Source organism: Lipotes vexillifer, unplaced genomic scaffold (assembly GCF_000442215.2).
Source record: "Lipotes vexillifer unplaced genomic scaffold, Lipotes_vexillifer_v1.1 scaffold690, whole genome shotgun sequence".
Lineage (NCBI taxonomy): Eukaryota > Metazoa > Chordata > Mammalia > Artiodactyla > Lipotidae > Lipotes > Lipotes vexillifer.
The window spans coordinates 3,245,825-3,271,629 of record NW_006798376.1 but is presented as its reverse complement, the minus strand read 5'-3'; the positions used below and the strand labels follow the sequence as shown (position 1 = coordinate 3,271,629).

The 25,805-nt window shown below is 42.6% G+C and overlaps 1 protein-coding gene across 1 annotated transcript in view; it reads right to left on the bottom strand.

Annotated features, from left to right (window-relative positions):
• Positions 1-25,805, bottom strand: part of PAPSS2 (3'-phosphoadenosine 5'-phosphosulfate synthase 2) — a 52,538-nt gene that overhangs the window by 17,688 nt on the left and 9,045 nt on the right. The window contains exons 3-8 of the mRNA XM_007470318.1: positions 9,389-9,506; positions 5,488-5,723; positions 3,921-4,059; positions 3,251-3,369; positions 3,009-3,122; positions 721-832 (exon numbers count right to left, since the gene is read on the bottom strand). Coding sequence (XP_007470380.1) covers positions 721-832; positions 3,009-3,122; positions 3,251-3,369; positions 3,921-4,059; positions 5,488-5,723; positions 9,389-9,506 — 838 coding nt within the window. The remainder of the gene's footprint in view (positions 1-720; positions 833-3,008; positions 3,123-3,250; positions 3,370-3,920; positions 4,060-5,487; positions 5,724-9,388; positions 9,507-25,805) is intronic.

Below are 25,805 nucleotides of genomic sequence, written 5' to 3'. Positions count from 1 at the left end.
CAGCTATTCCCCAAGATCTTGAAATAAATAAGTTCTATTTGATAAGGTCAAGACAGTTCTAGGAAGGAAATGATCAGAGAAGGATCCGGAAGTTTTCTGAATGAGACATCCTTCCAACCTTGACAGGAGCAGTTCTCTAAAAGCCATTCAGCTTCTGCCCAGAGAGATGCCTTAACACCCCGTATTAAAGTTTAGTGGATGAAGCCATCCTAATATATTTCATGTATGGGCATGAATATCAACCCTTTATTATCCACCAGGGAAAACAGCTGCTGCAATAATGTTTGCTGGAGGACGGGAGACATCCTGCAAGTCAGCAATGAGTGCTGAGTCCATCCTGGCTTCCCCAGGATGGTCCAAGCAGCTGCTAATGGTGCTTCTGACTGTCCACTGCCTTATGAATATCACAGCCAGCAAAGGGCAGGTGGAGGTGAAAAAGACTTAACCTTCTTTTGGCTTTGTGTGCAAGTCAAACCTTTATTTTTTGGTTCCTTAGCTTTAAATAATCAATAATCCTTTGAGGATAACCAAAAAAAATCCTAAAAATGGAAGCTTATACATAACTGGACACACCACAAATAATCTAAATATTTTCACAATAGGATTTACAAACCAAGGATTAGCATTTCTTGTTCCTGTGAAAACTTCTGAGAAATATTTTTTTCTTTAATAATAAAGAGTAACAAACAAACAAACAAACGAAAAAACAAAAACCCATACCGTCTAGCAGGGTGCCAAAGTGTATAACCTGCAAGTACTCCTTTTCCCGCATAAAACCTTTGAGGGGAGTGGCCCAGCCTTCACTCAAAACTTGGACCCACTGAAGATCCAGCTGCAAAACACAAAAAAGCAGGTGAACATTTCCATAAGCTCCGTTTTCCAGCCATCTGGCCCCAGGGCAGTCCTTTCTTATTCAGTTGACAGGAGAATGAAGGCAGAACCTTTTATGATTTAAGCGTTCCCATATGTAACGCTGACCCATGATCTAGGGGCTGGAGAAGTTTGAGTCTAGAACTTTCTGTGGGAGAGTGGTGAAAAGATTTCAAACTGGGATGATTTCTTTGAACACTTTAGGCTCTATCTATCCTTACAATGTGCAACTGTGTTGAAGGTTCACTGTTCATCCTTTTTTCCACAAAAATTCTGGTTTGGCTACATGTTTTTCACCAAATGTGCTAGTTATTTGACTGAACTGAGCAAACCACTGACACTAAGATAAATGTCTAGGGACTTCCCTGGTGGCACAGAGGTTAAGATCCGCCTGCGGATACAGGGGACGCGGGTTCACACCCTGGTCCAGGAAGATCCCACATGCTGCGGAGCAACAAAGCCCATGTGCCACAACTACTGAGCCTGCGCTCTAGAGCCCGCGAGCCACAACTACTGAGCCCGCATGCCACAACTACTGAAGCCTGCGCGCCTAGAGCCCATGCTCCGCAACGAGAAGCCACCGCAATGAGAAGCTCGTGCACCCCAACGAAGAGTAGCCCCTGCTCACCATAACTAGAGAAAACCCACGTGCAGCAACAAAGACCAAATGCAGCCAAAAATAAACAATAAATAAATAAATTTTTTTTAAAAAAGACAAAGGTCTAAAATTCTTAGTGTGATACTGACAGGCCTTCGAGCTCTGGCCCCAGGGGCTCATGTAGGGATGTCCACCTGCCACCACTCCCCACCTGGGGGCCTAGTCACCAACAGTGCCAGACAGTGTGCAGTCTGAACACACACGTGGTTCAAGCCCATCCTCCCCTCTACCTGAAAACCCTGTTCGTCATTTAAAACTCAGCTCAAAAAATAAAAATAAAAAAATGACCCCCCCCTAAAATAAATAAATAGATAAAAATAAAAATAAAACCCAGCTCATGGGCCACTGCTCTGAAATCTTTCTTGTCACCCCTAGGACCAAAAGAATTAATCATTAGATTCTTTGAAGTTCTTTTGTACCTTGCAGACCATTTTGTTATTGGAACTATTAATCCGCACTGTAATTATAATTATGTGTTTCTCACCCGCCTGGAGCATTGGAAAACTCAGAATTTATTGTGTTTATAAATTCGTCATGACTTACTAAAGCCTGGGGTCTTCATGAGCTGAAGCACATTCCCAATGTACTCTGCCTCTTAAAAAAATGTCCAGGGCTTCCCTGGTGGCACAGTGGTTGAGAGTCCACCTGCCAATGCAGGGAACACGGGTTCGTGCCCCGGTCTGGGAAGATCCCACATGCCGCGGAGCAGCTGGGCCCATGAGCTATGGCCGCTGAGCCTGTGCGTCCGGAGCCTGTGCTCCGCAATGGGAGAGACCACAGCAGTGAGAGGCCCGCGTACCGCAAAAAAAAAAAAATGTCCAAGGTTTTAATGGATACCAAAAGGTTACCAGTGAAGACTTGATCACCTTATATGAACCAACTAACACTAACCAGTAAACAGGCCAAGGTATCTGCAGGGCTGTTTGCTGGGATTGCATCTTAACATCTTCTAGGTTGCAAAATCAATGCAACCAAAGCTCCCTGTCCTCAGACTGGACTCTCCCTGATGAGGGAAGAGTGGGATGTGCAGAGGAGAAAAAAGATCAAGGCATTCATGTCACTTTAGATCAGGGCTGCTTCTTGTTTTCTTCAAATTCCTTCTCAGTGGTCCAAGAAACACCTGTATTCTGGACAAACGATTTTCTCAGCAACTGCCAACAAATAATTACTGCCTAATGCTTGAGCGCTGGCATAACTGAAGGTATAATGACAACCAAATAAAACTGTACTCTGCAAATATAGAAGTTACGTTCCCAGTCTGCTCTGTACATGGCATTTATCAGCTGCCTTGTGGCAACACTTGATGAGAGATTTTCTTGAAGAAGAGGTAAAAAAAAGATTGGCAAAATGAAGTGTTTTTCTTTACAGGCATTGCATTTTCCTTATGCCTACCTTCCTTATTAATTAAGAGTAATTGTAAATGGATTATAATGACTGACATTAAGCCTAAGTCTCCATTAGCCAGTGGGCACCATCTTACCTTGGTAATTGATAACGAAGGGAGCACTTCGGCCTCAGCTCGGACTTGGTCGAGTTTGTTTTCTGGCACAAAGAGTTCGTGGATGCCTTTGATTATAGTGTGGGGTACAATGTTCTGAAATGAAGTAGACTTGGTAACAGTTTGGAATGAAAACTATAAAAAGAACACTTCAGTAAACAGATGATCTTTTATGACTGTATAAAACTATTAAAAAAAAAAAAAAAGACGTTCAGTCGGCCCACCTGCTCCTGTAGGAGTTCCACCACCTGCTGCACACAGTCGCTCACTGAGGACAAGTTGGTTTTAAGCACAAGCTCAGGAGTTTCAGGTTTCTCATAATCGGAATCAATACCCGTAAACCCTGCAAGGCAGAAGGCTGAAAATCACATCTGCACCAACAGAACAAACTTTTTACTCAATAAGACATAACACATGTTGCAATAATGTTTTCAACTGCTGTATTCAGATTAAAACAGAAAAGGTCAAACAGCTATCCTTGCCCTCTAGCCATAGATAAAAACACATACAGCTGTGGTTTCAATACAGAAAGCCCCGATTATCAACAAAATCTGTCTGAGTCCAAGCCCTCTGCAGCTGATTAGAATGGAAAAGGAAAACAAGTAGGAGGAAAACTGAAAGATTCCTCCTACACACACACACATACACATATCCATTTTAGTTCTCTAAACTTGATTGCTTGTGGCTGGGGTGATAGTTCTTGAAAACTACAAGCCCACGTTTTAACTAGCCCAGGGACATTTTGAAGATATTACAGTTTGATAAAAAGTTGTGTGCACTATATGCAATTTTGGAAAACGGTTTTTGAAACTTCAGACAGATTTCTGGGCACAGACTAATAAGAATTGGAGGCATAAGTAAGTGGCAAAGATACCGCTGAACTGGCTCTCCTACCTTTGATCTCCCCAGCTCGGGCCCGTTTGTAGAGACCTTTTACATCTCTGCTTTCACAAATGTTTAGAGGCGCATCTACAAATATCTCAAAGAATGGCAGTCCTGCAGATTCATGGATTTTGCGGGCATTCTCACGATCCTGGAAAATAATTACCTTTAAGAATGTAAGAAGGGCTTCCCTGGTGGCGCAGTAGTTGAGAGTCCGCCTGCCGATTCAGGGGACGCGGGTTCGTGCCCCGGTCTGGGAAGATGCCAAATGCCGCGGAGCAGCTGGGCCCGTGAGCCATGGCCGCTGAGCCTGCGCGCCCGGAGCCTGTGCTCCGCAACAGGAAAGGCCACAACAGTGAGAGGCCCGCGTACCGCAAAACAAAAAAAGAATGTAAGAAGAGGTACTTCCCTGGTGGCGCAGTGGTTAAGAATCCGCCTGTCAATGCAGGGGACACAGGTTCGAGCCCTGGTCCAGGAAGACTCCACATGCCGCAGGGCAACTAAGCCCGTGCGCCACAACTACTGAGCCTGCACCCTAGAGTCCACTAGCCACAACTACTGAGCCCACGTGCCACAACTACTGAAGCCCGCGTGCCTAGAGCCAGTGCTCCCAACAAGAGAAGCCACTGCAATGAGAAGCCCGTGCACCACAACAAAGAGCAGCCTCTGCTCACCGCAACTAGAGAAAACCCACGTGCAGTAACGAAGACCCAATGCAGCCAAAAATAAATAAAAAAAAAAAAACTTGGCAAAAAGAAGAATGTAAGAAGAGGTTTCATAGTGAAATTCTTCATCACAAAATACTGTGTGCTCTGGTTTTCCATGACATTAAGATAACACTGGGGTTTGAGCTCTTCAGAGGTGTCAGGAAACTAGCCCTTTAGAGAAACTCCAGAAATTTCACTCGAGTAAACAACTCTCCCAAGTACTTTCCAAAAAAAAAAAAAAGCAAACAAACAAACAAAAAAAAAAAATGGGAAAGAATCCCAACTAAAAGACAGGGCTGGCAATATGAGAGCATTTCATTCAAAGGATGTGTCCAACGTACATACATAGTGTCTTATATGTAATTCACAGCAATTTCCTGTTTTAAAACAAGAGGAGTAACACTCCACCTCGTTGACTTCAACGTTAAACATTGGGGATGAACTGCTGTTTTCTTTAGTAAGCTAAGCCCTCTACCTTTTTGAAGAAATACTGGCTTGGCCAAAAAGTTCGTTCGGGCTTTTTGGTTAAACCCCAAAGGAACTTTTTGGCCAACCCAATAAAATTACCGAGCTTTGGAAGTTTTCTTGTTTAACTTTCTCTTCCTTTCAACTCTGGCCAAGTGTACCTTACCGTTGTGAAAGTGGAACGGTTTATGTCACCTGGTGCCCTGGCATCTGGAAATGAAGGGACTCTCTTTATATAACCAATATTAAAGAGAGGAAATGAGGGAGCAAGTGGGAGAGGGAGAGCCAGTGGGGGAGACTGGAAGTATGACATTCCTCTGTCCTCCCCTCCGCTGGCTCCTCATCCTGGCAGCTTGAGAGCACTGGCGCTATGCGTGGCAACTGTGTGCGTTGCCAAAGCATTTTACCTTTGCAAAAGGAGAAATGAAGCTGGTAATGCAGACCAGACCAGCATCGGCAAACAGCCTGGCCACCTCAGCGATCCGGCGGATGTTTTCTTCTCTGTCCCAAGGAGAGAATCCAAGGTTTTTGTTGAGGCCATGACGGACGTTGTCCCCATCGAGGGAGTAGCAAGGGATGGCGTGGGAGACGAGATTCTCCTCCAGAGCAAAACTGATCGTTGTTTTTCCAGCACCAGAGAGACCTGTTCATAATGGGCGAGACAGGGCAGGCACTGTCTCTGACTGTTCAAGATTATAAATTGTGCTCTGATCTGAACTGTGAACTGATCCTAATTTTTACCTAATTCAAGCATAATTAAACCCTCAGTACAATCACTGGATTGACCTCAAATCAAAACCATTCAAATCTAGAAAAAGCAAAGTTTACTACAAGTCAAGTACTAGCATTTCTTTCAAATCTTGAAAAAACTATTTGTCCCTTGTTAGGATTACAGCCTTTCAAAGCGAAAGGGGTTTGTCAATAGGGAGAACTTGGCAGGCTACGTATGGTCCTTGGTGTGTTCTGCTTATGGGATGGGCTGGGACCTGGGACCCTTTACCAGAGTGCTTGCACCTGGACAAACATCTCCTGGAGCAACAGAATACAAAGAAACTATAAGGGACTAAAAATACCTGCGCGCGGTCACAGTTGGGGCAAATTATAAACAGTAAGATACAGAAAGGTCGGAAACCAGCTGCCATTTCTGAGGTGCAGGGAGCAAAAGCAGGGTACTGCGCATGATTCCTGCACACGGCACCACCAAGAGGGTCAGCAGACCACCTAAGCCACCGCTCCAGCCTGACCACCCATCTACCCCTACTCGCATCCCATTTAAGGAACCGGTTCGCCCCACCTCAGGAGTGAGCAAGGGCAATTGTTTCTTGTTTTCGCTCCCTCATGCTGCAGCAGGGACCTCAATAAAGCCTTGCCTGAATTCCTTGTCTGGCCTCTTACCAATTTCTATTGATTAAGGAGTCCAAGGAGCTGAGTTGGTAACACTTTGCCCGCAGTGTATTTTATAGACTAGAAAGTTGTGCACACAAGTTCAGATTATGGCTTCTCTTGAAAAAAAAATCAGAGGCTCTGGCAGTGGTGTCCTCATATCCCCTTATGAGAGCAATCAGCTGGAGTGGAGGGACAGCCAGCCGTTGGAGACTGAGAGGCCCACCTCCCTTGTAGATGCTGCTAAGAACCCATCTGACAAGAGAACCAACATACTGTCCTTTTGTTTTCAAGATTTTCCAAAATGATTCTCAAAACACAAAGACAGAGAATCACCCTGAGCTACACTGTAGATGTAGAGTTGCCATATACTCTTAGCTGTTTGGAGTCTTTACATGAGAGTGGAGTTACAAGGTGCCTTTTACCATGGTTTCAAAGCACAGTGACTGGGAACACACACTATAATTTCTACATGAAGGAGAATGTAAGGAGAAAGGGAACGAAATGCTACCCGCCAAAATTACTTAAGAGTTCAAAATCTGAACCACCCTGGAAAAGGAGCCCTCTAAAAATTCAGTTGTTCTGAAGATCTCTGAACCTGAAGAAAAATGCAGTGATGCCAAGCCACTGTCAGACAGCACCCGGAAGAGGAAAAGTCAGGACGGGGGCAGAAAAGAAAGTCAAGAAATTGTTAATACAGAGAAGACAGCAGGGGGAAAGAGGAAAAAGAAAAAGTAAGAGTAAAGAAGGGATGCAGGACAGAGAGACTTGGAAAGAAAGGTGATATATGAAAGGTAAACAAGTATTTTCCATATTTTAGTTATGTTTTAAAGTCATGCCCTTGGCTTTGACAGAGGATCATGGATAGAAATTAATGTGATAAATTCCTCTTAAAAGTTATGTCCACTTGTGGGGTAGGAGAAATGGGACTCCTGAATCTCTGGTACATTCTCTTGCATCAGAAAATGAGAGAAACAATAGAAATTTCTAACAGTTAGCTGTATTAAAATAGATCATTGGAATATTTATTTTAATACATTGAAGTAACACCTATTACATTTACTGAGAGTTTTACTAGGGACCAGGACTTGTGCTAAGTGCATATATGCTTTATTTCATTTTGTTCTACCTATTACCTCTATGAGGCAGGTGTTATCTTTATTCTCATTTTACAAATAAGGGAACTGAGGCTTAAAGAGGTTGGTTGGCTTGTCCAAAATCACACAGCTAATGTAGGTGAAGCCGGTACCCAACTCCAACTCTCTAGATTTCAAGTATTTGGTTTCTCCTGATTTGCCTGGTCAATATCCAATATCTGTAATATGAGGATAAAAAAATAAACTAGGAAAAGATGACTTTTTGAGAGTAAGAAAAGACAGGAAATATACCCTTGAGATTTTTTTTTTTTCTCTTCTACCTGTTATTTTTGTCTTTCCAAGGGTGTTTTACATTAAGAAAAATGGACTTGGGCTTCCCTGGTGGCGCAGTGGTTGAGAGTGTGCCTGCCGATGCAGGGCACACGGGTTCGTGCCCCGGTCCGGGAAGATCCCACATGCCGCGGAGCGGCTGGGCCCGTGAGCCGTGGCCGCTGAGCCTGCGCGTCCGGAGCCTGTGCTCCGCAACGGGAAACGCCACAACAGTGAGAGGCCCGCATACCGCAAAAAAAAAAGAAAGAAAAATGGACTCTGTGGGTATGTCCTGATTCAAAATTTGGACAAACACATGAAGGCAAAACATCTCCCGAAGGCAAACACATAGCAAGAGGGAAACGTCTGGAGCATGCTGTTTTATTCACTGCTGCACGTCACGTCTCTCAGAGGGAGCGGGGGAAACATATCAGGAATTGCGGCAGGTGAATCTGCCTTCTAGAACACAGCAGCCTCCTTGCGCTCTGCCCAGCCTCACCCTGGAAGCAGGGAAAGTTGTTCTTCCAGGGATGAATGAAACCCGGAAACCAAGGGCAAGTGCCACAGGCACTAGGAAATAACTTGAAAGAGAAGAATGAGGCTGCTTTAGACAGGACTAGGGAAGATTCAGAATAGCAAGAAAAGACGCAAGGCAGGTCCTCGCTTGTTGTGTTGTTTAGAACTATCTTCAGGTTAGAATAAATCAGCATTTGTGAGCAAACAGTAACACATGAGTTGATTTCATAACCTGGATAGACATATCTTTGCATCTGAGTTCATCTCCATATGAAATATTATGTCTACGAAATGAACCTGTTTTTTTCTTTTGAGTCCAGCCTATGTCGGACCTGCATTTCCAGGAATCAACTTCCCCTACCTCGTACTCAGAGTATAAGGTAACAGTCAAGGACTAATTCCAGTTCTGTCACTAACCCTTAGCTTTGACATTCTGGGGCTATATAAACACAAGAAAAGGGAGATTCATTTGGTCACCTCGGTGGGAATGCGTTCTTTTTTTATACACAATGGACAATACTCAGCTACACAGAAAACATTAGTTTTGCTTCTTGCACAGATTTTAATTTTTTTAAATAAGTAAAATAGCCCCCTAGAATATTAAAACATCAGAAAAGAATAAAGAATATCTCTAATGGACAGCCAAATGTTTGATGTCAAATTAGGAGAGCCCCGTTCATAACTGCCCGTAAATGTGTTTAGGCATGAAATTAAGAACTACAGAATTCCTTAGAGCTGAATGGGAATGTCATAATCAACTTGTCCCATCCTTTCCTGCCAAAGAGGTGAAAACAGAGAACTAGAGACATTCCATGACTTGATGGAAGTCCTATTTCTCACTGATGCGTAGAGTTAGGACTAACACCCAAGCTTTCTATCACAGCTCTCAGCCTCCTTCTAATGTTGAAATACACATATAATATGTAGTGACACTATCTTCCTAAAAATTGTGTGTCACCATCAGTTTTCCATTAAAAAATATATAGATCTCAACACAGCATACCTGTCAGCCACACGGTACATCCTCGGAATCCACCCCTTGTTCCAACCACCTGCCCTCTCTTATTCCTGCTCACATGATGCGCCTGATACACAACATTGGTGGATTTCTGCTGGGTCTCCTACAAAACAAGAGCAAGCACAATATTCAATTAATAAAGTAAGAAATCTCATGTGTATACATATAATAAAATAATAAAATAACAGATTACATAAATAGTCTTCCCGAACAGAAACTCCTTTTTTTATAATTGGCACGCAGAGTAACATTAATTAACTCTACTAATTTAGAAACAGACACTGCCTCTAGCATACCCATCACTGCCCTTTGAAAGTATAATTTGAATGAGGCAATTATTGATGCAATGTAAAAGTTCTGGTTCCATGACATATTAAAATGTGTACCTTTAGGTAATGGTTTAGGGGAATGTCTTTGTTTCAGTAAATGCATGTTCTTCCCAAGTCCCACGGGCATGAACTGAAAATAGCCCAAATACTCCAGCCGCTGAGGAAATAATAGGGTGAGGCTGGTTGAGCTCCTCTCTAGAGAGCTGGGAGAGGCTCCAACCACAGAACGAAGAGTTAGAGGCCATTATACCCCTCCTGTTCCCACCCAGACATAGACGTCAGCAACTTGAGAGTTTATCCCCGAAATAGGACTCCTTTTTCACAAGTACTAAAATCTGCTTCCACTTTCCCAAGGGTCAGTGTATGAACTTTTTAATCTTTCATAAAGGCCTGAAGAAATGGAAATGTACCAGTTATTAGTCTTGGAGGTTAACTCAAATCTCGAATGTATTTATTTTGGCTGTAATAAAATCAGCCCCATGAGGGCACAGATTATCTGAGCCTGACCCTAAACTCTGACTGGAAGGTACATGTCTGATGAATAAAAAAAGGTAAAATGAGTCAATAAATACAGTTTGTGGTGGACATTTAAAAAAATAACATGTGAAGATGTGATCCAAAGGGGAAGGGGGTGGGTCGGGGAAACCATAATGATAGTTAAATAAAAATAAAAAGGTTAAGAACTGCCCATGTGTGTCTTTGGTATGGTAATTAAATTTTTATTGACAGATGTAATCCAAGTTGCTGAACTGTAAAAATCTATGAAGCCTTTTAAACACTGTACATGTATACCCACCAGAGCTAAAAAAAAAAAAAAAAAGCTCCAATATTCTTTGAGCAAGACCCAGACAGTCTTAGAAAACTCTGGGTCACATGAGGGCAACTCTTACATTCTGGAGCAAATTAAATCACCTCTTTATGCCTTTCCTTTGGGGAAAAAAAAAATCAAGGGGAATACAAATAGGACTGTCTGGAGGCTTATATAGATAATGGATGGGAACATGATCTGTAAATGGCCAAGTTCCCTACGAATGTGGATGCTGACAATGATTATTCAGTGTACAGCTGCAGCAGGAGAGCCATCTGGATTAGTACCAGGAAATCCACTTTAAGACCAAGGAGGAAGGAGCCCCCTCCTGGCCCTTGTGGGCTCAGAAAGGCAGTGCACACCCATGGGGTGGGCCTGCTAGTGAGGCACAGAGCCCAACTAAGGGGCCAGCTGGCAGAGAACAGCATTATCAGTGTCAGCAGGAACCAAGAGGTAGGTGTTGAAAGCTGGGATCAGCTGGGTTAAGTTACCTAAAACTCTCCAAGGCTAGACGCTCAGATCATCCATCAAACAAACCTGGTCAGAACCCAAGACTTGGAAGGGGTCGGGACAGTAGACAGCAGGGGTGGCTTGCACGAGAGGATTCATAAAGGGGGACAAATGAGGCTAGTCCATGAGATATTCTAGCCATGTTTTCCCTGAGTGAATAAATCCCTTGAAGGTATCCTGGGTCTTTTGTGCCAAGTACACTTTATGGCTCAAGGAAAACATTAAAATTTTCTTTCTCTCCATTTCCTTGTTAATCACTGCCATTAAATTCAAGAACACTGTGTGTGGATATCAGGCCCACAAGTCAGTTCATCCATTCATTCATTGATTCTTTCAGTAAATGTTTATGTAAATGAGCTCCTACTAAGTGCCAGGGGCCATACTAGGCACTGGAAATATAGTACTAAACAAAGCAGAATTCCTGGCAACATTTTAGGGGGAAATACAGACAAAAAGAGCAAGTAACTGGGCCCCTCAGAGGAAAGTGTGGGTCTCAGACATATATCTCTCTACTGTATGAAGTGTATGGCTGTTAGCATAACTGAAGCCATCTTGGGCCGTTAACAGTCTCTCCTATTCTTCTGCTGACCCTGCCAGGGACTGTAATGTAAAGTGAATCACTTCTCTGTCATCGAGGGCTTTGTAGTTAATACATATTGTTTAATAATCATTAGAACCAGGTGACCTCTCCTCTATGCCCTGTTAGTCCCCAAACAATGACGAAAACCTTCACTGACGTATTCCTGATGCCCACGAAACTCATTACCCGTTCGTAAGTCTTGACATAGAAAGGCACGTCCTGCTTCCATACTCTAGGTTAATATAAAATTGTCCCAATGGCCCGTCGGTGGCATGGAGTACAGCTGTGAATGCTTCTGGATTGTTGTGGACACAATCCTGATCCCATCCTGTGAGTAAGTTACCCCATAATAAACTGATCCATTGATTATATGGAGTTGCCTGCCTCACTTTTTTCAGTCTCAAGATGCCTTCTTAGTTCAGTGGGTACTATGTGTTCCCTCCATCCTCTGACATGGAGATATATAAAGAATACCTGCAACTCAATAATAAAGAGACAACCCGCTTTATAAAAATGGGCAAAAGATTTGAACAGTCACTTCACAAAGGAAGATGCACAAATGGCCCATAAGCACATGAGGAAGGGCTCAATGTCACTAGACATGAGAGAAATGCAAATTAAAACCAAAATGAGACACTACTAATAACATCTAAAGTCAGCAAGGATGGACTCTCATATGTTTTTGTTTGTTTTTTAATTTTAATTTAATTTAATTTTTATTTATTTACTTATTTTTGGTTGCATTGGGTCTTCGTTGCTGTGTGTGGGCTTTCTCTAGTTGCGTCGAGCCGGGCCTACTCTTCATTGCTGTGTGTGGGTTTCTCACTGTGGTGGCTTCCCTTGTTGCAAAGCACAGGCTCTAGGTGCGCGGGCTTCAGTTGCTGCAGCACGCCAGCTCAGTAGTTGTGGCTCACGGGATCTAGAGCGCAGGCCCAGTAGTTGTGGCACACTGGCTTAGTTGCTCCGTGGCATGTGGGATCTTCCCGGACCAGGGCTAGAACCCATGTCCCCTGCATTGGCAGGTGGATTCTTAACCACTGCGCCACCAGGGAAGCCCATGTGCTCTCATATGTTGATAGTGGAGGTGTAAAGTGGTCCAACCATCTCAGAAAAAAACCTGACGGTTTCTTATAAAGCTGAACATTTACCTCCCTTAGGACTCAGCAATTGCATTCATAGACATTAACTCAAGAGAAATAAAAACTTATACCCACAAAAGGACTCGTACAAGAATATGATTAGCAACTTTTTTGGACAAAAACTGTAAATAACCAAGGGTCCATCAAATAGGAAAATAGATAACAACAACAACAACAAAACAAAACGCCCAGATTTTATAGAATACTCTTCTAATGGAATACTAATCAGCAATAAAAAGGAATGAGCTACTGATATATGCAACGAGGATGATAATAAATGAAAACATTTTGCTGAGTCAAAGAAGTCTTACCCAAAAAAACTATATGTGATTCCATTTATATGACATCCCCCATCAGGGAAAACTAATTTGCAAAGTCAGAACAGCAGTTGCCTCTGGGTGATGGCAATGCTGTACGTCCTGATAATGGTTTGAGGTACATAGGTGTTTGCATTTGCCGGAACTCACGGAATGTACACTTAGGATGGGTATTTCATTACATGTAAATTTTACCACATGCAAAAAAAGAACCATTAAAAAAAAAAAACTAAGCAAATACGAAAATACCTAATAAGATTCAGATGGTGGGGGACTTCCCTGGTGGCGCAGTGGTTAAGAATCTACCTGCCATGCAGGGGACATGAGTTCAATCCCTGGTCTGGTAAGATCCCCCATGCCGCGGAGCAACTAAGCCCGTGCCCCACAACTACTAAGCCTGCGCTCTAGAGCCCACGAGCCGCAACTAATGAGCTCATGTGCCACAACTACTGAAGCCCGCGAGCCTAGAGCCTGTGCTCCGCAACAAGAGAAGCCACTGAAATGAGAAGCCCCCCACCCCCAGTAACTAGGGAAAGCCTGCGAGCAGCAACAAAGACCCAATGCAGCCAAAAAAAAAAAGAAAAGAAAAGAAAAGAAAAAAGATTCAGATGGTGGAACGATATTGTTCAGCACAGCTGAGTTTGTGGAAAAGGGCTCGGATCCCATCACAGCATGTTTGACTTAAGGGGCTGCTGCCCACCTGTGCACGTGAATGCCCACCGGTGCTTAATTTGTCCACAGAGATGGGGTTTTTTCCTCTCTTTTGACTGTTCGTTCTCCCTAGAGGCTGAGATCCAGAATAAACTCCAGGCTTTGCTAGTCTTCTGTGGAAACTTTGTTATGATCTTGTTAATTGCCTCCCCAACAAGCACTTGGTTTTCCAAAAACATCAGAGACCACAGGAAGGAACTACTCTCTTACAGTATGTAATAGTTAATCTCTGAACTTTTGGTTTTTATTAACTGCATCTTAATCATGGGTGTTTGTCCAGATTTTCTATCACTCCAACAATGTTTTAAACAAACAAAATCTTTTCAGATGGCCAGGTACTGGGGCTTTTTTGTTTGTTTCGGGAAGATATTTTGCCACTTATTTATCTCAAATTTACCCTTGATATTCTCCAAAAGGCAAACAAATAAAATAGAAGCAGATGTTTTGAAGGATATTTGAACTGCAAAGGGGTGAGGCAGCCGAAAACTTTTCTTTTCCTTGTTGAAACCCTTCCTTCCTTCTTAAGAGTATATGGTGTTCTAAGCTTCGGAAAGAAAGTGGCTGTCAGAAAAAGGATTCTCTCTATGGAAAGCAAAGCACATGTTAAAGAACAAATACCTCCCTGTGAGTAGAAAAGGAGCACACAGACGTCCTCGGCACCTTGTCTAACACTGACACTTAACCGGAAGTGGCCCAGAAACCACAAAGTTGGTGGCATACTTCTATTCTGGGTTCCTAAGGAAAAAAAATGCAAAATTCCCTACCTTCTTCCAGGTCACTGACCCAGAAAAACTCCCAGGAGTCACATGAGGATGGGTTTTGGCGTCAAGCAAATAGGGGTTTGAAACTCTCTTCCTAACCTACTTGCTCAGTGACCCTGGGCAAGTGATAGACATCGTCAATCCTCCACTTCCTGTTCTGTAAAATGGGGCTAAGAATAGTTTCCTCATAGGGTTGCTGAATGGATTAAATAATTTTCTATATAAAGTATCAAAGAAAATACATGACAAGGTAAGATGTTGAGGCTTATGAGGCCCAGGAGGCATTAATCTACTCTGGAGACATCATGGTAGTTTGAGGCCTAAGTCACCCAGATTTAGACGTGTTCTAAAGGCTTAGGTCCACTCTAAGGCAAGTCTGGGGAGGTGGCGGGGGGGCTCATGATCAAGTCAGACAATGGATAGGAAAGCAATTATGTAGGGGTGAAGCATCACACACACACACACGCACACACACACGCGTGCGCACACACACACACACGCACACACGCACACACGCACGCACGCACAGGAGCAGAGGAGGATGTTGTTGCCGTTCTGATTATCATTTTCTTTGACTCAAAGCCCAGCCAGTAACATGCCTCTCCAAGGTGCACCAGTTTGAAGCCTCCTTGTTCTACCCACCCCACACTAACTGCTCTCCTGCTGGCTGTCTCAGTCATGAATGCTTAGTCACCGGCATGATGGCCTTTGCCCCAGGTTAGCCTCATGAGCTATTAAAGATGGGACTTTATCACCCAGCCCAGGGTTGCAGTATCTCTGCCGGATCTACTCCTCACTCCCACTGGAGATGCCTAAAGGGGAGTATGAAGGAGCTTCTGGAACTCAGGGTGGGATAGGCTAGGTCACGGCAGGCCTTGGTTTTGTGTGACTAGAAGAAAAGATGCTACATGGGGAAAAGACTTCAGATGATTTCATGGCAGGGCGAGGCACCCTTGGAGCCAAATCAGAGCCTGTGCTACAGTGAGTAGGCTTATGAAAGAGAGGGCGCTGGAGGAATGAGGAAGCTGGAAAGCGCAGGTCAGTTTACGAGTTCCTCAGTGCTCAAAGGTTTTTGATGTGTGCCTAACGTCTTCAATCAAAAACAAGGAAGTGGGACTTCCCTGGTGGCGCAGTGATTAAGAATCCGTCTGCCAATGCAGGGGACACGGGTTCGAGACGTGATCCGAGAAGATCCCACATGCCGCGGAGCAACTAAGCCTGTGCACCACAACTACTAAGCCTGCGCTCTAGAGCCTGCGAGCCACAACTACTGAAGCCTGCATGCTCCACAACAAGAGAAGCCACTGCAATGAGAAGCCCACGCACCGTAACGAAGAGTATGCTCGCCACAACTAGAGAAAGCCTGCGGGCAACAACAAAGACCCAACGCAGCCAAAAATAAAAAAATAAAAATAAAAAAAAAGTTAAAAAAACAAGTAAGTGGATTTGAATTCCCTCTACATCCTCCTGCCTCCCCCACAGTGCAAACAAATCCATTTCTTCTCTAATGACAACTCTGCTGTTGCCTTTAACTTGGCCTCACTGCTGTTGGGCTATGGTTTCATTGCTGTCTTGCTAATTAAAAGTGTCCCAAACCTCCCTGACCTAGGTGTGCAGTTTGAAGATTCATTTAAAGGTTTGCTTGCAGAAAGCAGCAACCTCAGTAATCACCCTCTCAGGCTCATGGTAGGAGCTCCACTCTCACAGGCATTATGTCACTTATTGTTCAAAGCTCGGGAGCTGAGGAAACTGTGCATTGTGACCCATTTGCAGATCCTCAAACTACTGGCTGAAGTCCCACACCTGCACGATGCAGAACCCACCACCAGGCTTCCTGACTCCAAGTGCAGGTCTTACTCCCGCCCAGACAGAACTCCTTGTTTCCAGTCTTGCTGTGGGACCTCTGTGTCACAGCTTCCTCATTGAGGACTAAATGATATCATGCATATTATGGCTTTTGATACTACATAAAAATGTAAATAATCAAAAGATCATTCTTACTTCATTTTCATTACTTAACCGAGTAGCTTCAAATGTTTTACCATTACAAATATCTATTTATATTTATTTCCTTTCAGAGTATTTCCTTGGGGTCTATAGCCCAAAGTGAAACAACTGAGTAAGAAAAGTTATAAACTTTCGTTAAGTCTTATTATGTATTGCCAGTTCATTTTCCAGAAAGACAGAGCCAAGTTACCAGGCTACTACAATATACCTGTTTCTAAATATTCCAACTAACTTGTTATGTTTGCGGTTTTAATGTTTTTTTCCCCCTAGATTACTTCGTACCTATTTAGTTACTAGTAAGAATATGTATTTTTCCATGTTGTAAGTTACTTATGGTATTTGTGTGTTTGTCTCTTTTGGTATTAAGTAAGGATAATCTAGGCAATGACCTCATCCACTTTTTAAAAATGTACTGTGGGCAGATTCCCTGGTGGTCCAGTGGTTAGGACTCTGAGCTTCCACTGCAGGGGGCATGGGTTCCATCCCTGATTGGGGAACTAAGGTCCTGTATGCTGTGCAGTGCAGCCAAAAGCATATTGATACTTTTTTCTGTATTTTGTATAGTAAAAATTTTATTAATTATAATATACACTTTTTGTTCACTTTCCTTTTGATATACACTTTATTATATAGCACATATATTATGTGTAATATGTTATATCATATTAAAGGGTATTTTAAGAATATATAAAAATATTCCTGTTGTCTTTGATGTCTTCCATTTGATCATTCATCATAGCTGAGCCAAATATGTTCTTTAGACCTCTATTTTGATATGATTAAACTATGATTAAACTATTCTATTTGGATACATCTGACATTTTAATAATGTGTCATGTGCTTACATGGGTCAATTTTATTTCTTTTCCATCATTATTATCCAGTGATCTCAAAATATGTTATAATTCATTTCCCTATTACTTTGAAAATCTTTTAGTAGTTTGAATCTATTTCTAGAATTCTTATATATTTATAATTCTTATGTATTTATAATTTATGTATTCTTACATATTTCTACAGAATTTTTCTACTTTTAGTGTGGACACCTATGGTACTGATAGTTGTTGCTCTGTAATATGTTTTAAAATTCTGAAGATAAAAAGCTCTTTCTTAGGAATTCCCTGGCGGTCCAGTGGTTAGAACTGAGTGCTTTCACTGCTGGGGCCCGGGTTTGATCTCTGGTCAGGGAACTAAGATCCCGCCAAGCTATGTGGCAAAAAAAAAAAAAAAAGCTCTTTCTTTAAAAATGTTTTTTTCAACTTTAGTTTAAAACACATTTTTCCATGGAAATAAAATTAGTCAAGTCTTACTGAAAACATGCAATGCCTCACTATTATTTCCCCTGCTAGTCTCGCTAATTCTCAGAGAACCTCAACATCATAATACAGATAAAGGAATCATTACCTAAAGATGTTCATAATAATATTATTTAAAATAGAAGCCATCAAAATTTCCATCAATTAAATAGCTTATGGCATATCCATATGCTGAATATACACATCTGTATTTACTGACCTAAGACTATATCATGCTGTATGCCCAAATGCGAAAACAGGTTACAGAGGAAATAACATTAATCCCATTCTAAATTATATATATCTATATGCCGGACCCAGTGAACCCAGGAGCCCAGGCGCCAACACCGCCCCCTTGTCGCCCTCTCGATGCCCCCTCGACGCCGCGGGGACAGAGAGAGTCCTGCGCCACGAGGGGTACAATTGTTAGGAGTTGCCAATCGGGCAGGGAGCACACTGGGCGGACCAGGCAGGATCCCTGCTCTGGCCTGACATCATATTTGACGTAACAATCACGCTATGTCACCTCCCATTCACCATGAGAAAAACACCATGCCAACTCCAAGAAAGGGGCATTCTACCAAATACCTGATCAGTACTCCTCCAAAGCGTGAAGGTCATCAAAAATAAGGACAGTCTGAGAAGCTGTCACTGTCAAGAGGAGCTTAAGGAGACATGACAACTAAATGCAATGTGGGATGGGATCCTGGAACAGAAAAATATATTTGACAAAAATTAAGGAAATCTGAAAAAAGTATGGACTTCAGTTAATGATAATGTGTCTTCAGTTCCTTAATTGTAACAAATGTGCCACACTAAAGTTAGTAACAGTGTAACCTAAGTGAATTCTGTATCATCTTCTCAATTTTTTCCATAAATCTAAAACTGTTCTAAAAAATAAAGTCTATTTTTTAAAAGAGTGCATTTTTACAAGATTTGGTTATAATCACCCTGGCTTCTGCACTGCTGGATTCTTTATCTTCCTGATCATATTTCTTAAAATCACTGACTCTATTATTTTGCTTCTAATTTAAGGATTAAAATTACTTGGAGTTATTTGAGAAATCATTTTATAAGCACACAATGGAATAAAGAGGAAGGACAGAAAGATAAATAGATAAGACATTGATAAGAGTTAAACACATAGATAAGTTGTGACACACCCACATTGTTTATGGCGACATTCTAAAATATTACAAGAAAGAAAGATTTTGGTTTTAGAGGAAACTGATGAAACCTAGCAGTGCCCTCTTCTGAGCCCCTTTTGTCCCTCCAAAATGGAGGTGAATTAATTCTCTTTCAGCCCTCCTTATGTCCCCAAACTTCCTGTTATGACACATGCAGCCCTTAATCTTCCATATGGAGGGATGTGAGTAAATAACATAAAAAAGGAGGAGGAAAAAGGAGATCTGAAACTCCTTAGGGGAGGGAAAAAAAAACCCTCAAAATGGCTGTTTTTTGCTTCAGAAGCAGGAAAGTGAAAGAGAAGCGATTAGATGAAGTCTATTGCAGGGTAAAAGAGTTCATATTTTTGGACCAAAGAATCCGGAAATTGCTACTGTCCTAGAGTGGACTCAGGATGGAGAAATATGTGGCTGGAAGTTGGGGGTGTTGTGTGTGGAGTTCCTTCTCAGGACCCCCAGGAGAGGGGTTCACACACCCACAGATGCTCACAAATCTTCACACCTGGACCCAGAAGCCTCCTTCAGCGATTTGGGTGGGGACAGCTCACACCTGCACTGAGAAGCAGGTGTTAAGATGGCGAGTGAGGACAGGGGAAGTTTAGATTCCATGGTTATACCGGGGGTAGCAATATTCCTGGCACATTAGACTGACAGTTTTAAAAAACCATTTCCTGATGGAGAAAGGTTCTTTTTTTTTTGCGGTACGCGGGCCTCTCACTGTTGTGGCCTCTCCCGTTACGGAACACAGGCTCCGGACGCGCAGGCTCAGCGGCCATGGCTCACGGGCCCAGCCGCTCCGCGGCATGTGGGATCTTCCCAGACCGGGGCACGAACCCGTGTCCCCTGCATCGGCAGGCGGACTCTCAACCACTGCGCCACCAGGGAAGCCCGAGAAAAGTTCTTCATGAAACTTTTCCAAGGCCTGCATAACTCATTTCCAAGTCAATCTCTGGAACATGACTTGTTCTTAAAATGACTCTGCGGGCTTATAGGAGCCACTGCTCTCATTCCTCTCTAATTATGTATCATCCATCTACAGGTCCTGTTTTTCTTCATAGTATCTCTCATATAAGGATCTTTCTTCCAGTTTCCACTGTTCACACCCTGACTTAGACCCTTACAATGACTTCCACTTTAGTGCTCAAGCCTATTTCCCCATTACGTGGTGAGCAGGCCTCCAGACGGTCTTCAGTCTTAGTCCAGAACCAGCGGCCTCATCTGTGTCACCCTCTCCAATAGAACTTGCCCCAGGTCCTCCTGGCTTGCTTCTCATATATAATCACATTTCACTCCTCAGCCCTCCGGATGCTATGAACTCCTTCTCCAGCTCTGACCTTTGCTTGTCTTCTTGACCATAATTTGGAGTCTCCTCAGGGCTGGACTGCCCTCCACTGCCATGAATAACTATCCCCGTGTCTTGGCCCGGCTTTTTGTTTTGTTTTGTTTTGTTTGCGGTACGCGGGCCTCTCACTGCTGTGGCCTCTCCCGTTGCGGAGCACAGGCTCCGGACACGCAGGCTCAGCGGCCATGGCTCACGGGCCCAGCCGCTCCACAGCATGTGGGATCTTCCCGGACCGGGGCACGAACGCATGTCCCCTGCATTGGCAGGCGAACTCTCAACCACTGTGCCACCAGGGAAGCCCTGGCCCGGCTTTTTGAACCTTACTCCTCAGCACAGTCCCCCGTGAATCTTGCTCGTCCTGGTCTCCCCAAGGTTGTAAAGCATCCATCACATCCATCCCTTGGCTCAGAACCCCTTTAATAATCTTTAGTTCTCTCACTTCCTCTTCCAACTGACAATCAGACAAATTTTCTAAAACACCCTTTAATCATGTTACTTTTATACTCAAAACTTTCAATGGCTCCCCATTGAATGAAGTTCTTACACAGAACAAAGTCCTAATTCTTAGATTGGAATTTAAGGCCCTTCATTTGCAGGCTCCAGTGACCTTTTCGATAACATTTTCTACTCTTGGCTGCAGAACTTCTATTCCAAGCAGGAAGTTTTGAACACAGCTCATTCTGGCTTTGCACCTTTTCTCATTCAGCCCATTCTATCTGGAAGAATCTCTTCATACCCTCCACCTAACCACACACTGCCTGTTCTTCAAGCAGCACAGGGTGTTTCCTGGTGGCCTATTGGTTAGGATCCTGGGCTTTCATTGCCATGGCCCGGGTTCAACCCCAGGTCAGGGAACTGAGATCCTGGAAGCTGCATGGTGTGGCCAAAAAAAACAAGCAGCACAAACCCCGTGGGTTCAAATCACCTTCCTTGATGCCTCTCTGCTAAACTCCTGTTCCCATTAGATCCTAGATATTTTAGACTTATATCTAATGTTTTATAGACTTAGAGACTTGTATTTTAGACTTCACTGTCAACCCTACATGGTGGGGGCTGTAACTTATACAGCTTTGATTTCCCAACAGGGCCCAGCTAAGAGGAAATAATATAGATCTTGAGGCTGGACAGTTGAGAGTCAATTCAACTTCTGACTCCACTAAAACCTTGAATGAGTTAAGCCTAACCTCTCTAAGTCTCCCCAAATTGTGGGATTATAATTCTTGTTAACTGCTGCAAGGATTAAAAAGAGCAAGCAAATGTGACATAGCAGGACTTCATTAAGTATTCAGTAAATACTTGTTGAATGAATAATAGAAGTTTAATAAATATTTTGCTGGCTGATTGACAGATGTGGATATCCTTAAACAAACTCTGGTCCTCATCAGCACATATGCTTTAGTATCACTACTCAATAAAATGACATATTCTAAACTGTGGTTACAGCCACCTTTATGGCTAAGAAGATTACCCCCTTCTTCTTTTTTTTTTTTTAATAGATCTTTACTGGAGTATAATTGCTTCACGATACTGTATTAGTTTCTGTTGTACACCAAAGTGAATCAGCCATATGCACACACATGTCCCCATATCCCCTCCCTCTTGCGTCTCCCTCGCATCCTCCCTATCCCACCCCTCTAGGTCATCACAATGCACTGAGCTGATCTCCCTGTGCTATGCGGCTGCTTCCCACTAGCTATCTATTTTATATTTGGTAGTGTATATATGTCGATGCTACTCTCACTTCACCCCAGCTTCCCCCTCCCACTCCGTATCCTCAAGTCAATTCTCTATGTCTACATCTTTATTCCTGCCCTGCAACTAGGTTCATCAGTACCTTTTTTTTGTTGTTTCATATATATGCATTAGCATACAGTATTTGTTTTTCTCTTTCTGACTTACTTCACTCTGTATGACAGACTCTAGGTCCCTCCACCTCACTACAAATAACTCAATTTCATTCCTTTTTATGGCTGAGTAATATTCCATTGTGTATATGTGCCACATCTTCTTTATCCATTCATCTGTCAATGGACATTTAGGTTGGTTCCATGTCCTGGATATTGTAAATAGTGCTGCAATGAACATTGTGGTACATGTCTCTTTCTGAATTATGGTTTTCTCAGGGTATATGCCCAGTAGTGGGATTGCTGGGTCATATGGTAGTTCTATTTTTAGTTTTTTAAGGAACCCCCATACTGTTTTCCATAGTGGTTGTATCAATTTATATTCCCACCAACATTGCAGGAGGGTTTCCTTTTCTCCACACCCTTTCCATCATTTATTGTTTCTAGATTTTTTGATAATAGCCATTCTGACTGGTGTGAGGTCATACTTCATTGTGGTTTTGATTTGCATTTCTCTAATAATTAGTGATGTTGAGCATCTTTTCATGGGCCTCTTGGCCATCTGTATGTCTTCCTTGGTGAAATGTCTATTTAGGTCTTCTGCCCATTTTTAAATTGGTATTGAGCTCCATGAGCTGTTTGTATATTTTGGAGATTAATCCTTTGTCTGTTGTTTTATTTGCAAATATTTTCTCCTATTCTGAAGGTTGTCTTTTTGTCTTGTTTATGGTTTCCTTTGTTGTGCAAAAGCTTTTAAGTTTAATTAAGTCTCATTTGTTTATTTTTGTTTTTATTTCCATTACTCTAGGAGGTGGGTCAAAAAAGATCTTGCTGTGGTTTATGTCAAAGAGTGTTTTTCCTATGTTTTCCTCTAAGAGTTTTACAGTGGCCGGTCTTAATTTAGGTCTTTAATCCACTTGGAGTTTATTTTTGTGTATGGTGTTAAGTAGTGTTTTAATTTCATTCCTCTACATGTAGCTGTCCAGTTTTCCCAGCACCACTTATTGAAGAGGCCATCTTTTCTCCATTGTATATTCTTGCCTCCTTTGTCGTAAATTAGGTGACCATACGTGCATGGGTTTATCTCTGGGCATTCTATCCTGTACCCATTGATCTACATTTCTGTTTTTGTGCCAGTACTGTACTGTCTTCATTACTGTAGCTTTGTAGTATAGTCTGAAGTTGGGTAGCCTGATTCCTCCAACTCCGTTTTTCTTTCTCAAGATTGCTTTGGCTATTCAGTGTCTTTTGTGTTTCCATATGAATTGTAAGATTTTTTGTTCTAATTCTGTGAAGAATGCCATTGGTAGTTTGATAGGGATTGCACTGAATCTGTAGGTTGCTCTGGGTAGTACAGTCATTTTCACAGTATTGATTCTTCCAATCCAAGAACATGGTATATTTCTCCATCTGTTTATGTCATCTTTGATTCCTTTCATCAGTGTTTTATAGTTTTCTGAGTACAAGTCTTTCGCTTCCTCAGGCAGGTTTATTCCTGGGTATTTTATTCTTTTTGTTGCGATGGTAAATGGGATTGTTTCCTTAATTTCTCTTTCTGAGTTTTCATCATTAGTGTATAGGAATGCCAGAGATTTCTGTGCATTAATTTTGTATCCAGCAGAAGGTTACCCCCTTCTTAAAGTGAGACCTGCCATGTCCTAAGTCTTCTCACAGCCATCACTACAGAAAACAGCCAAAGCAGTCCAAACCTTATAATAAACAGAACTCCCATTCACAAATGCATTTGTAAAATATTCTTTGAAATTTGCATCAAGGAACTGTGTATAACAATTTGTGTTTATAGTTCTGGTGAGTTTCCCATATTCTTTGAGAATCAATTAAGCTGATGGGACCTAACATATGTCAGTTAGTGCTGAAATCTAAGTCATTAACACTTAAATCCAATAGAATACAGAACTGGACACTTATTTAATGCATTGCTTGAATAAGTTAAATGAACCACATCCTCTGTGAGCACATCCTCACATGGATTATTTCACTGTTTTTTCCTTCACAAATATAACATAAACAATCCAGAGACAGGCAACTAAAATGTATATTATTGTGAACTAAAAGAGCCCATCAGCTTGAATTGGCCTGAAATCACCATTATGAAAAGTTTACATCAAAAGGCTGTTATATGGGGCTTCCCTGGTGGCGCAGTGGTTGAGAGTCCACCTGCCGATGCAGGGGACACGGGTTTGTGCCCCCGGCCGGGAAGATCCCACATGCCGCGGAGCGGCTGGGCCCGTGAGCCATGGCCGCTGAGCCTGCGCGTCCGGAGCCTGCGCGTCCGGAGCCTGTGCTCCGCAACGGGAGAAGCCGCAACAGTGAGAGGGCCGCGTACCGCAAAAAAAAATAAATAAATAAAAAAAATAAAAAGGCTGTTATATGGAAACATTGTTTACTCTCTGTTCAAAAAAATCAGATTAAAAATTCATCTGCTACATTGCCTATATTCTTGGTTCACAGTGAGGCAGATTCCTAAGGATAAGAAAGGTCACTTAAACCCATCAAGCTCTGGAGTAAACCGACTCATAGAACGCTCGTGTGGTCATATCTGCCCAGCTCAAAGACTTCTTTTTATGTGTAATATTTTCATGATTCAATTAAGAGAACTCAGGAAAAGGAAATAAGAACAGAAGGCAGACTTCCAATTGATCATTAAGCACGGACCCAGAAACAAAGACCTACTTATAGCACAGGGAAGTATACTCACCTATATGGGAAAAGAATCTGAAAAAGATTATATATATATGTGTGTGTGTGTGTGTGTGTGTGTGTGTATATCACTTTGCTGTACCCCTGAAACTAACACAACATTGTAAATCAACTATACTTCAATTAAAAAAAAAAGAGTGGACCCAGAGAAGGCTTCTGCCTCTGTAAAGAAGCACAAAGCAAAGGGCAATTGTGAAAGAACCAGATTAATGCCTTTCTCAAGACTCAATGTCATTATTAGGAGTAAAGGACTCTAATCCATTGCAATATGACTTCTGTGCCCAGCAGTAGGTTCAAACAGATTAAATTACTGCATGTAAAGTGTTTAAAACAGCACCTAATCAGTAGTCACCGTAACGATCGGCACTGACAAGATCTTCAGTGTTTATCTGACTTGATCTCTTTCCCCTGCATACTCTACTTAGTGAGTCTGCCTGGGCACAGCTACAGACTCAACCTCCCCAACTACTCTCCCCAGACATCGCTGCTGGTACTGGATTGACCCAAGTGCAACCAATGCACGGGCTGAGTCAGTGAGGTTCTCTTAAGAATTTAAGCTGTACAAAACACCCAACCAGTTACATACTCAGTCCTTAGATTGGAGATTCATGTAGAACCTGTACTGGAGTTGCCAAATCAAGGCACTGGGAGCAGAAACTGAGAGGCCACGAATCCGTAAAACAATGTCTCCCTTCCATTTTATCCCACTGACCACTCTTTTCTGGAAAACTCCCTCTTTCCTTAGCTTCCAAGATATTATTCAATCCCTGTGCCTTTCTGCCTTCTCACGTCTCCTCCAGAGGCTCCTTCACACACGCCTCCTCCGCGTCCCTTAGATATCAGGGTTCTCCAGC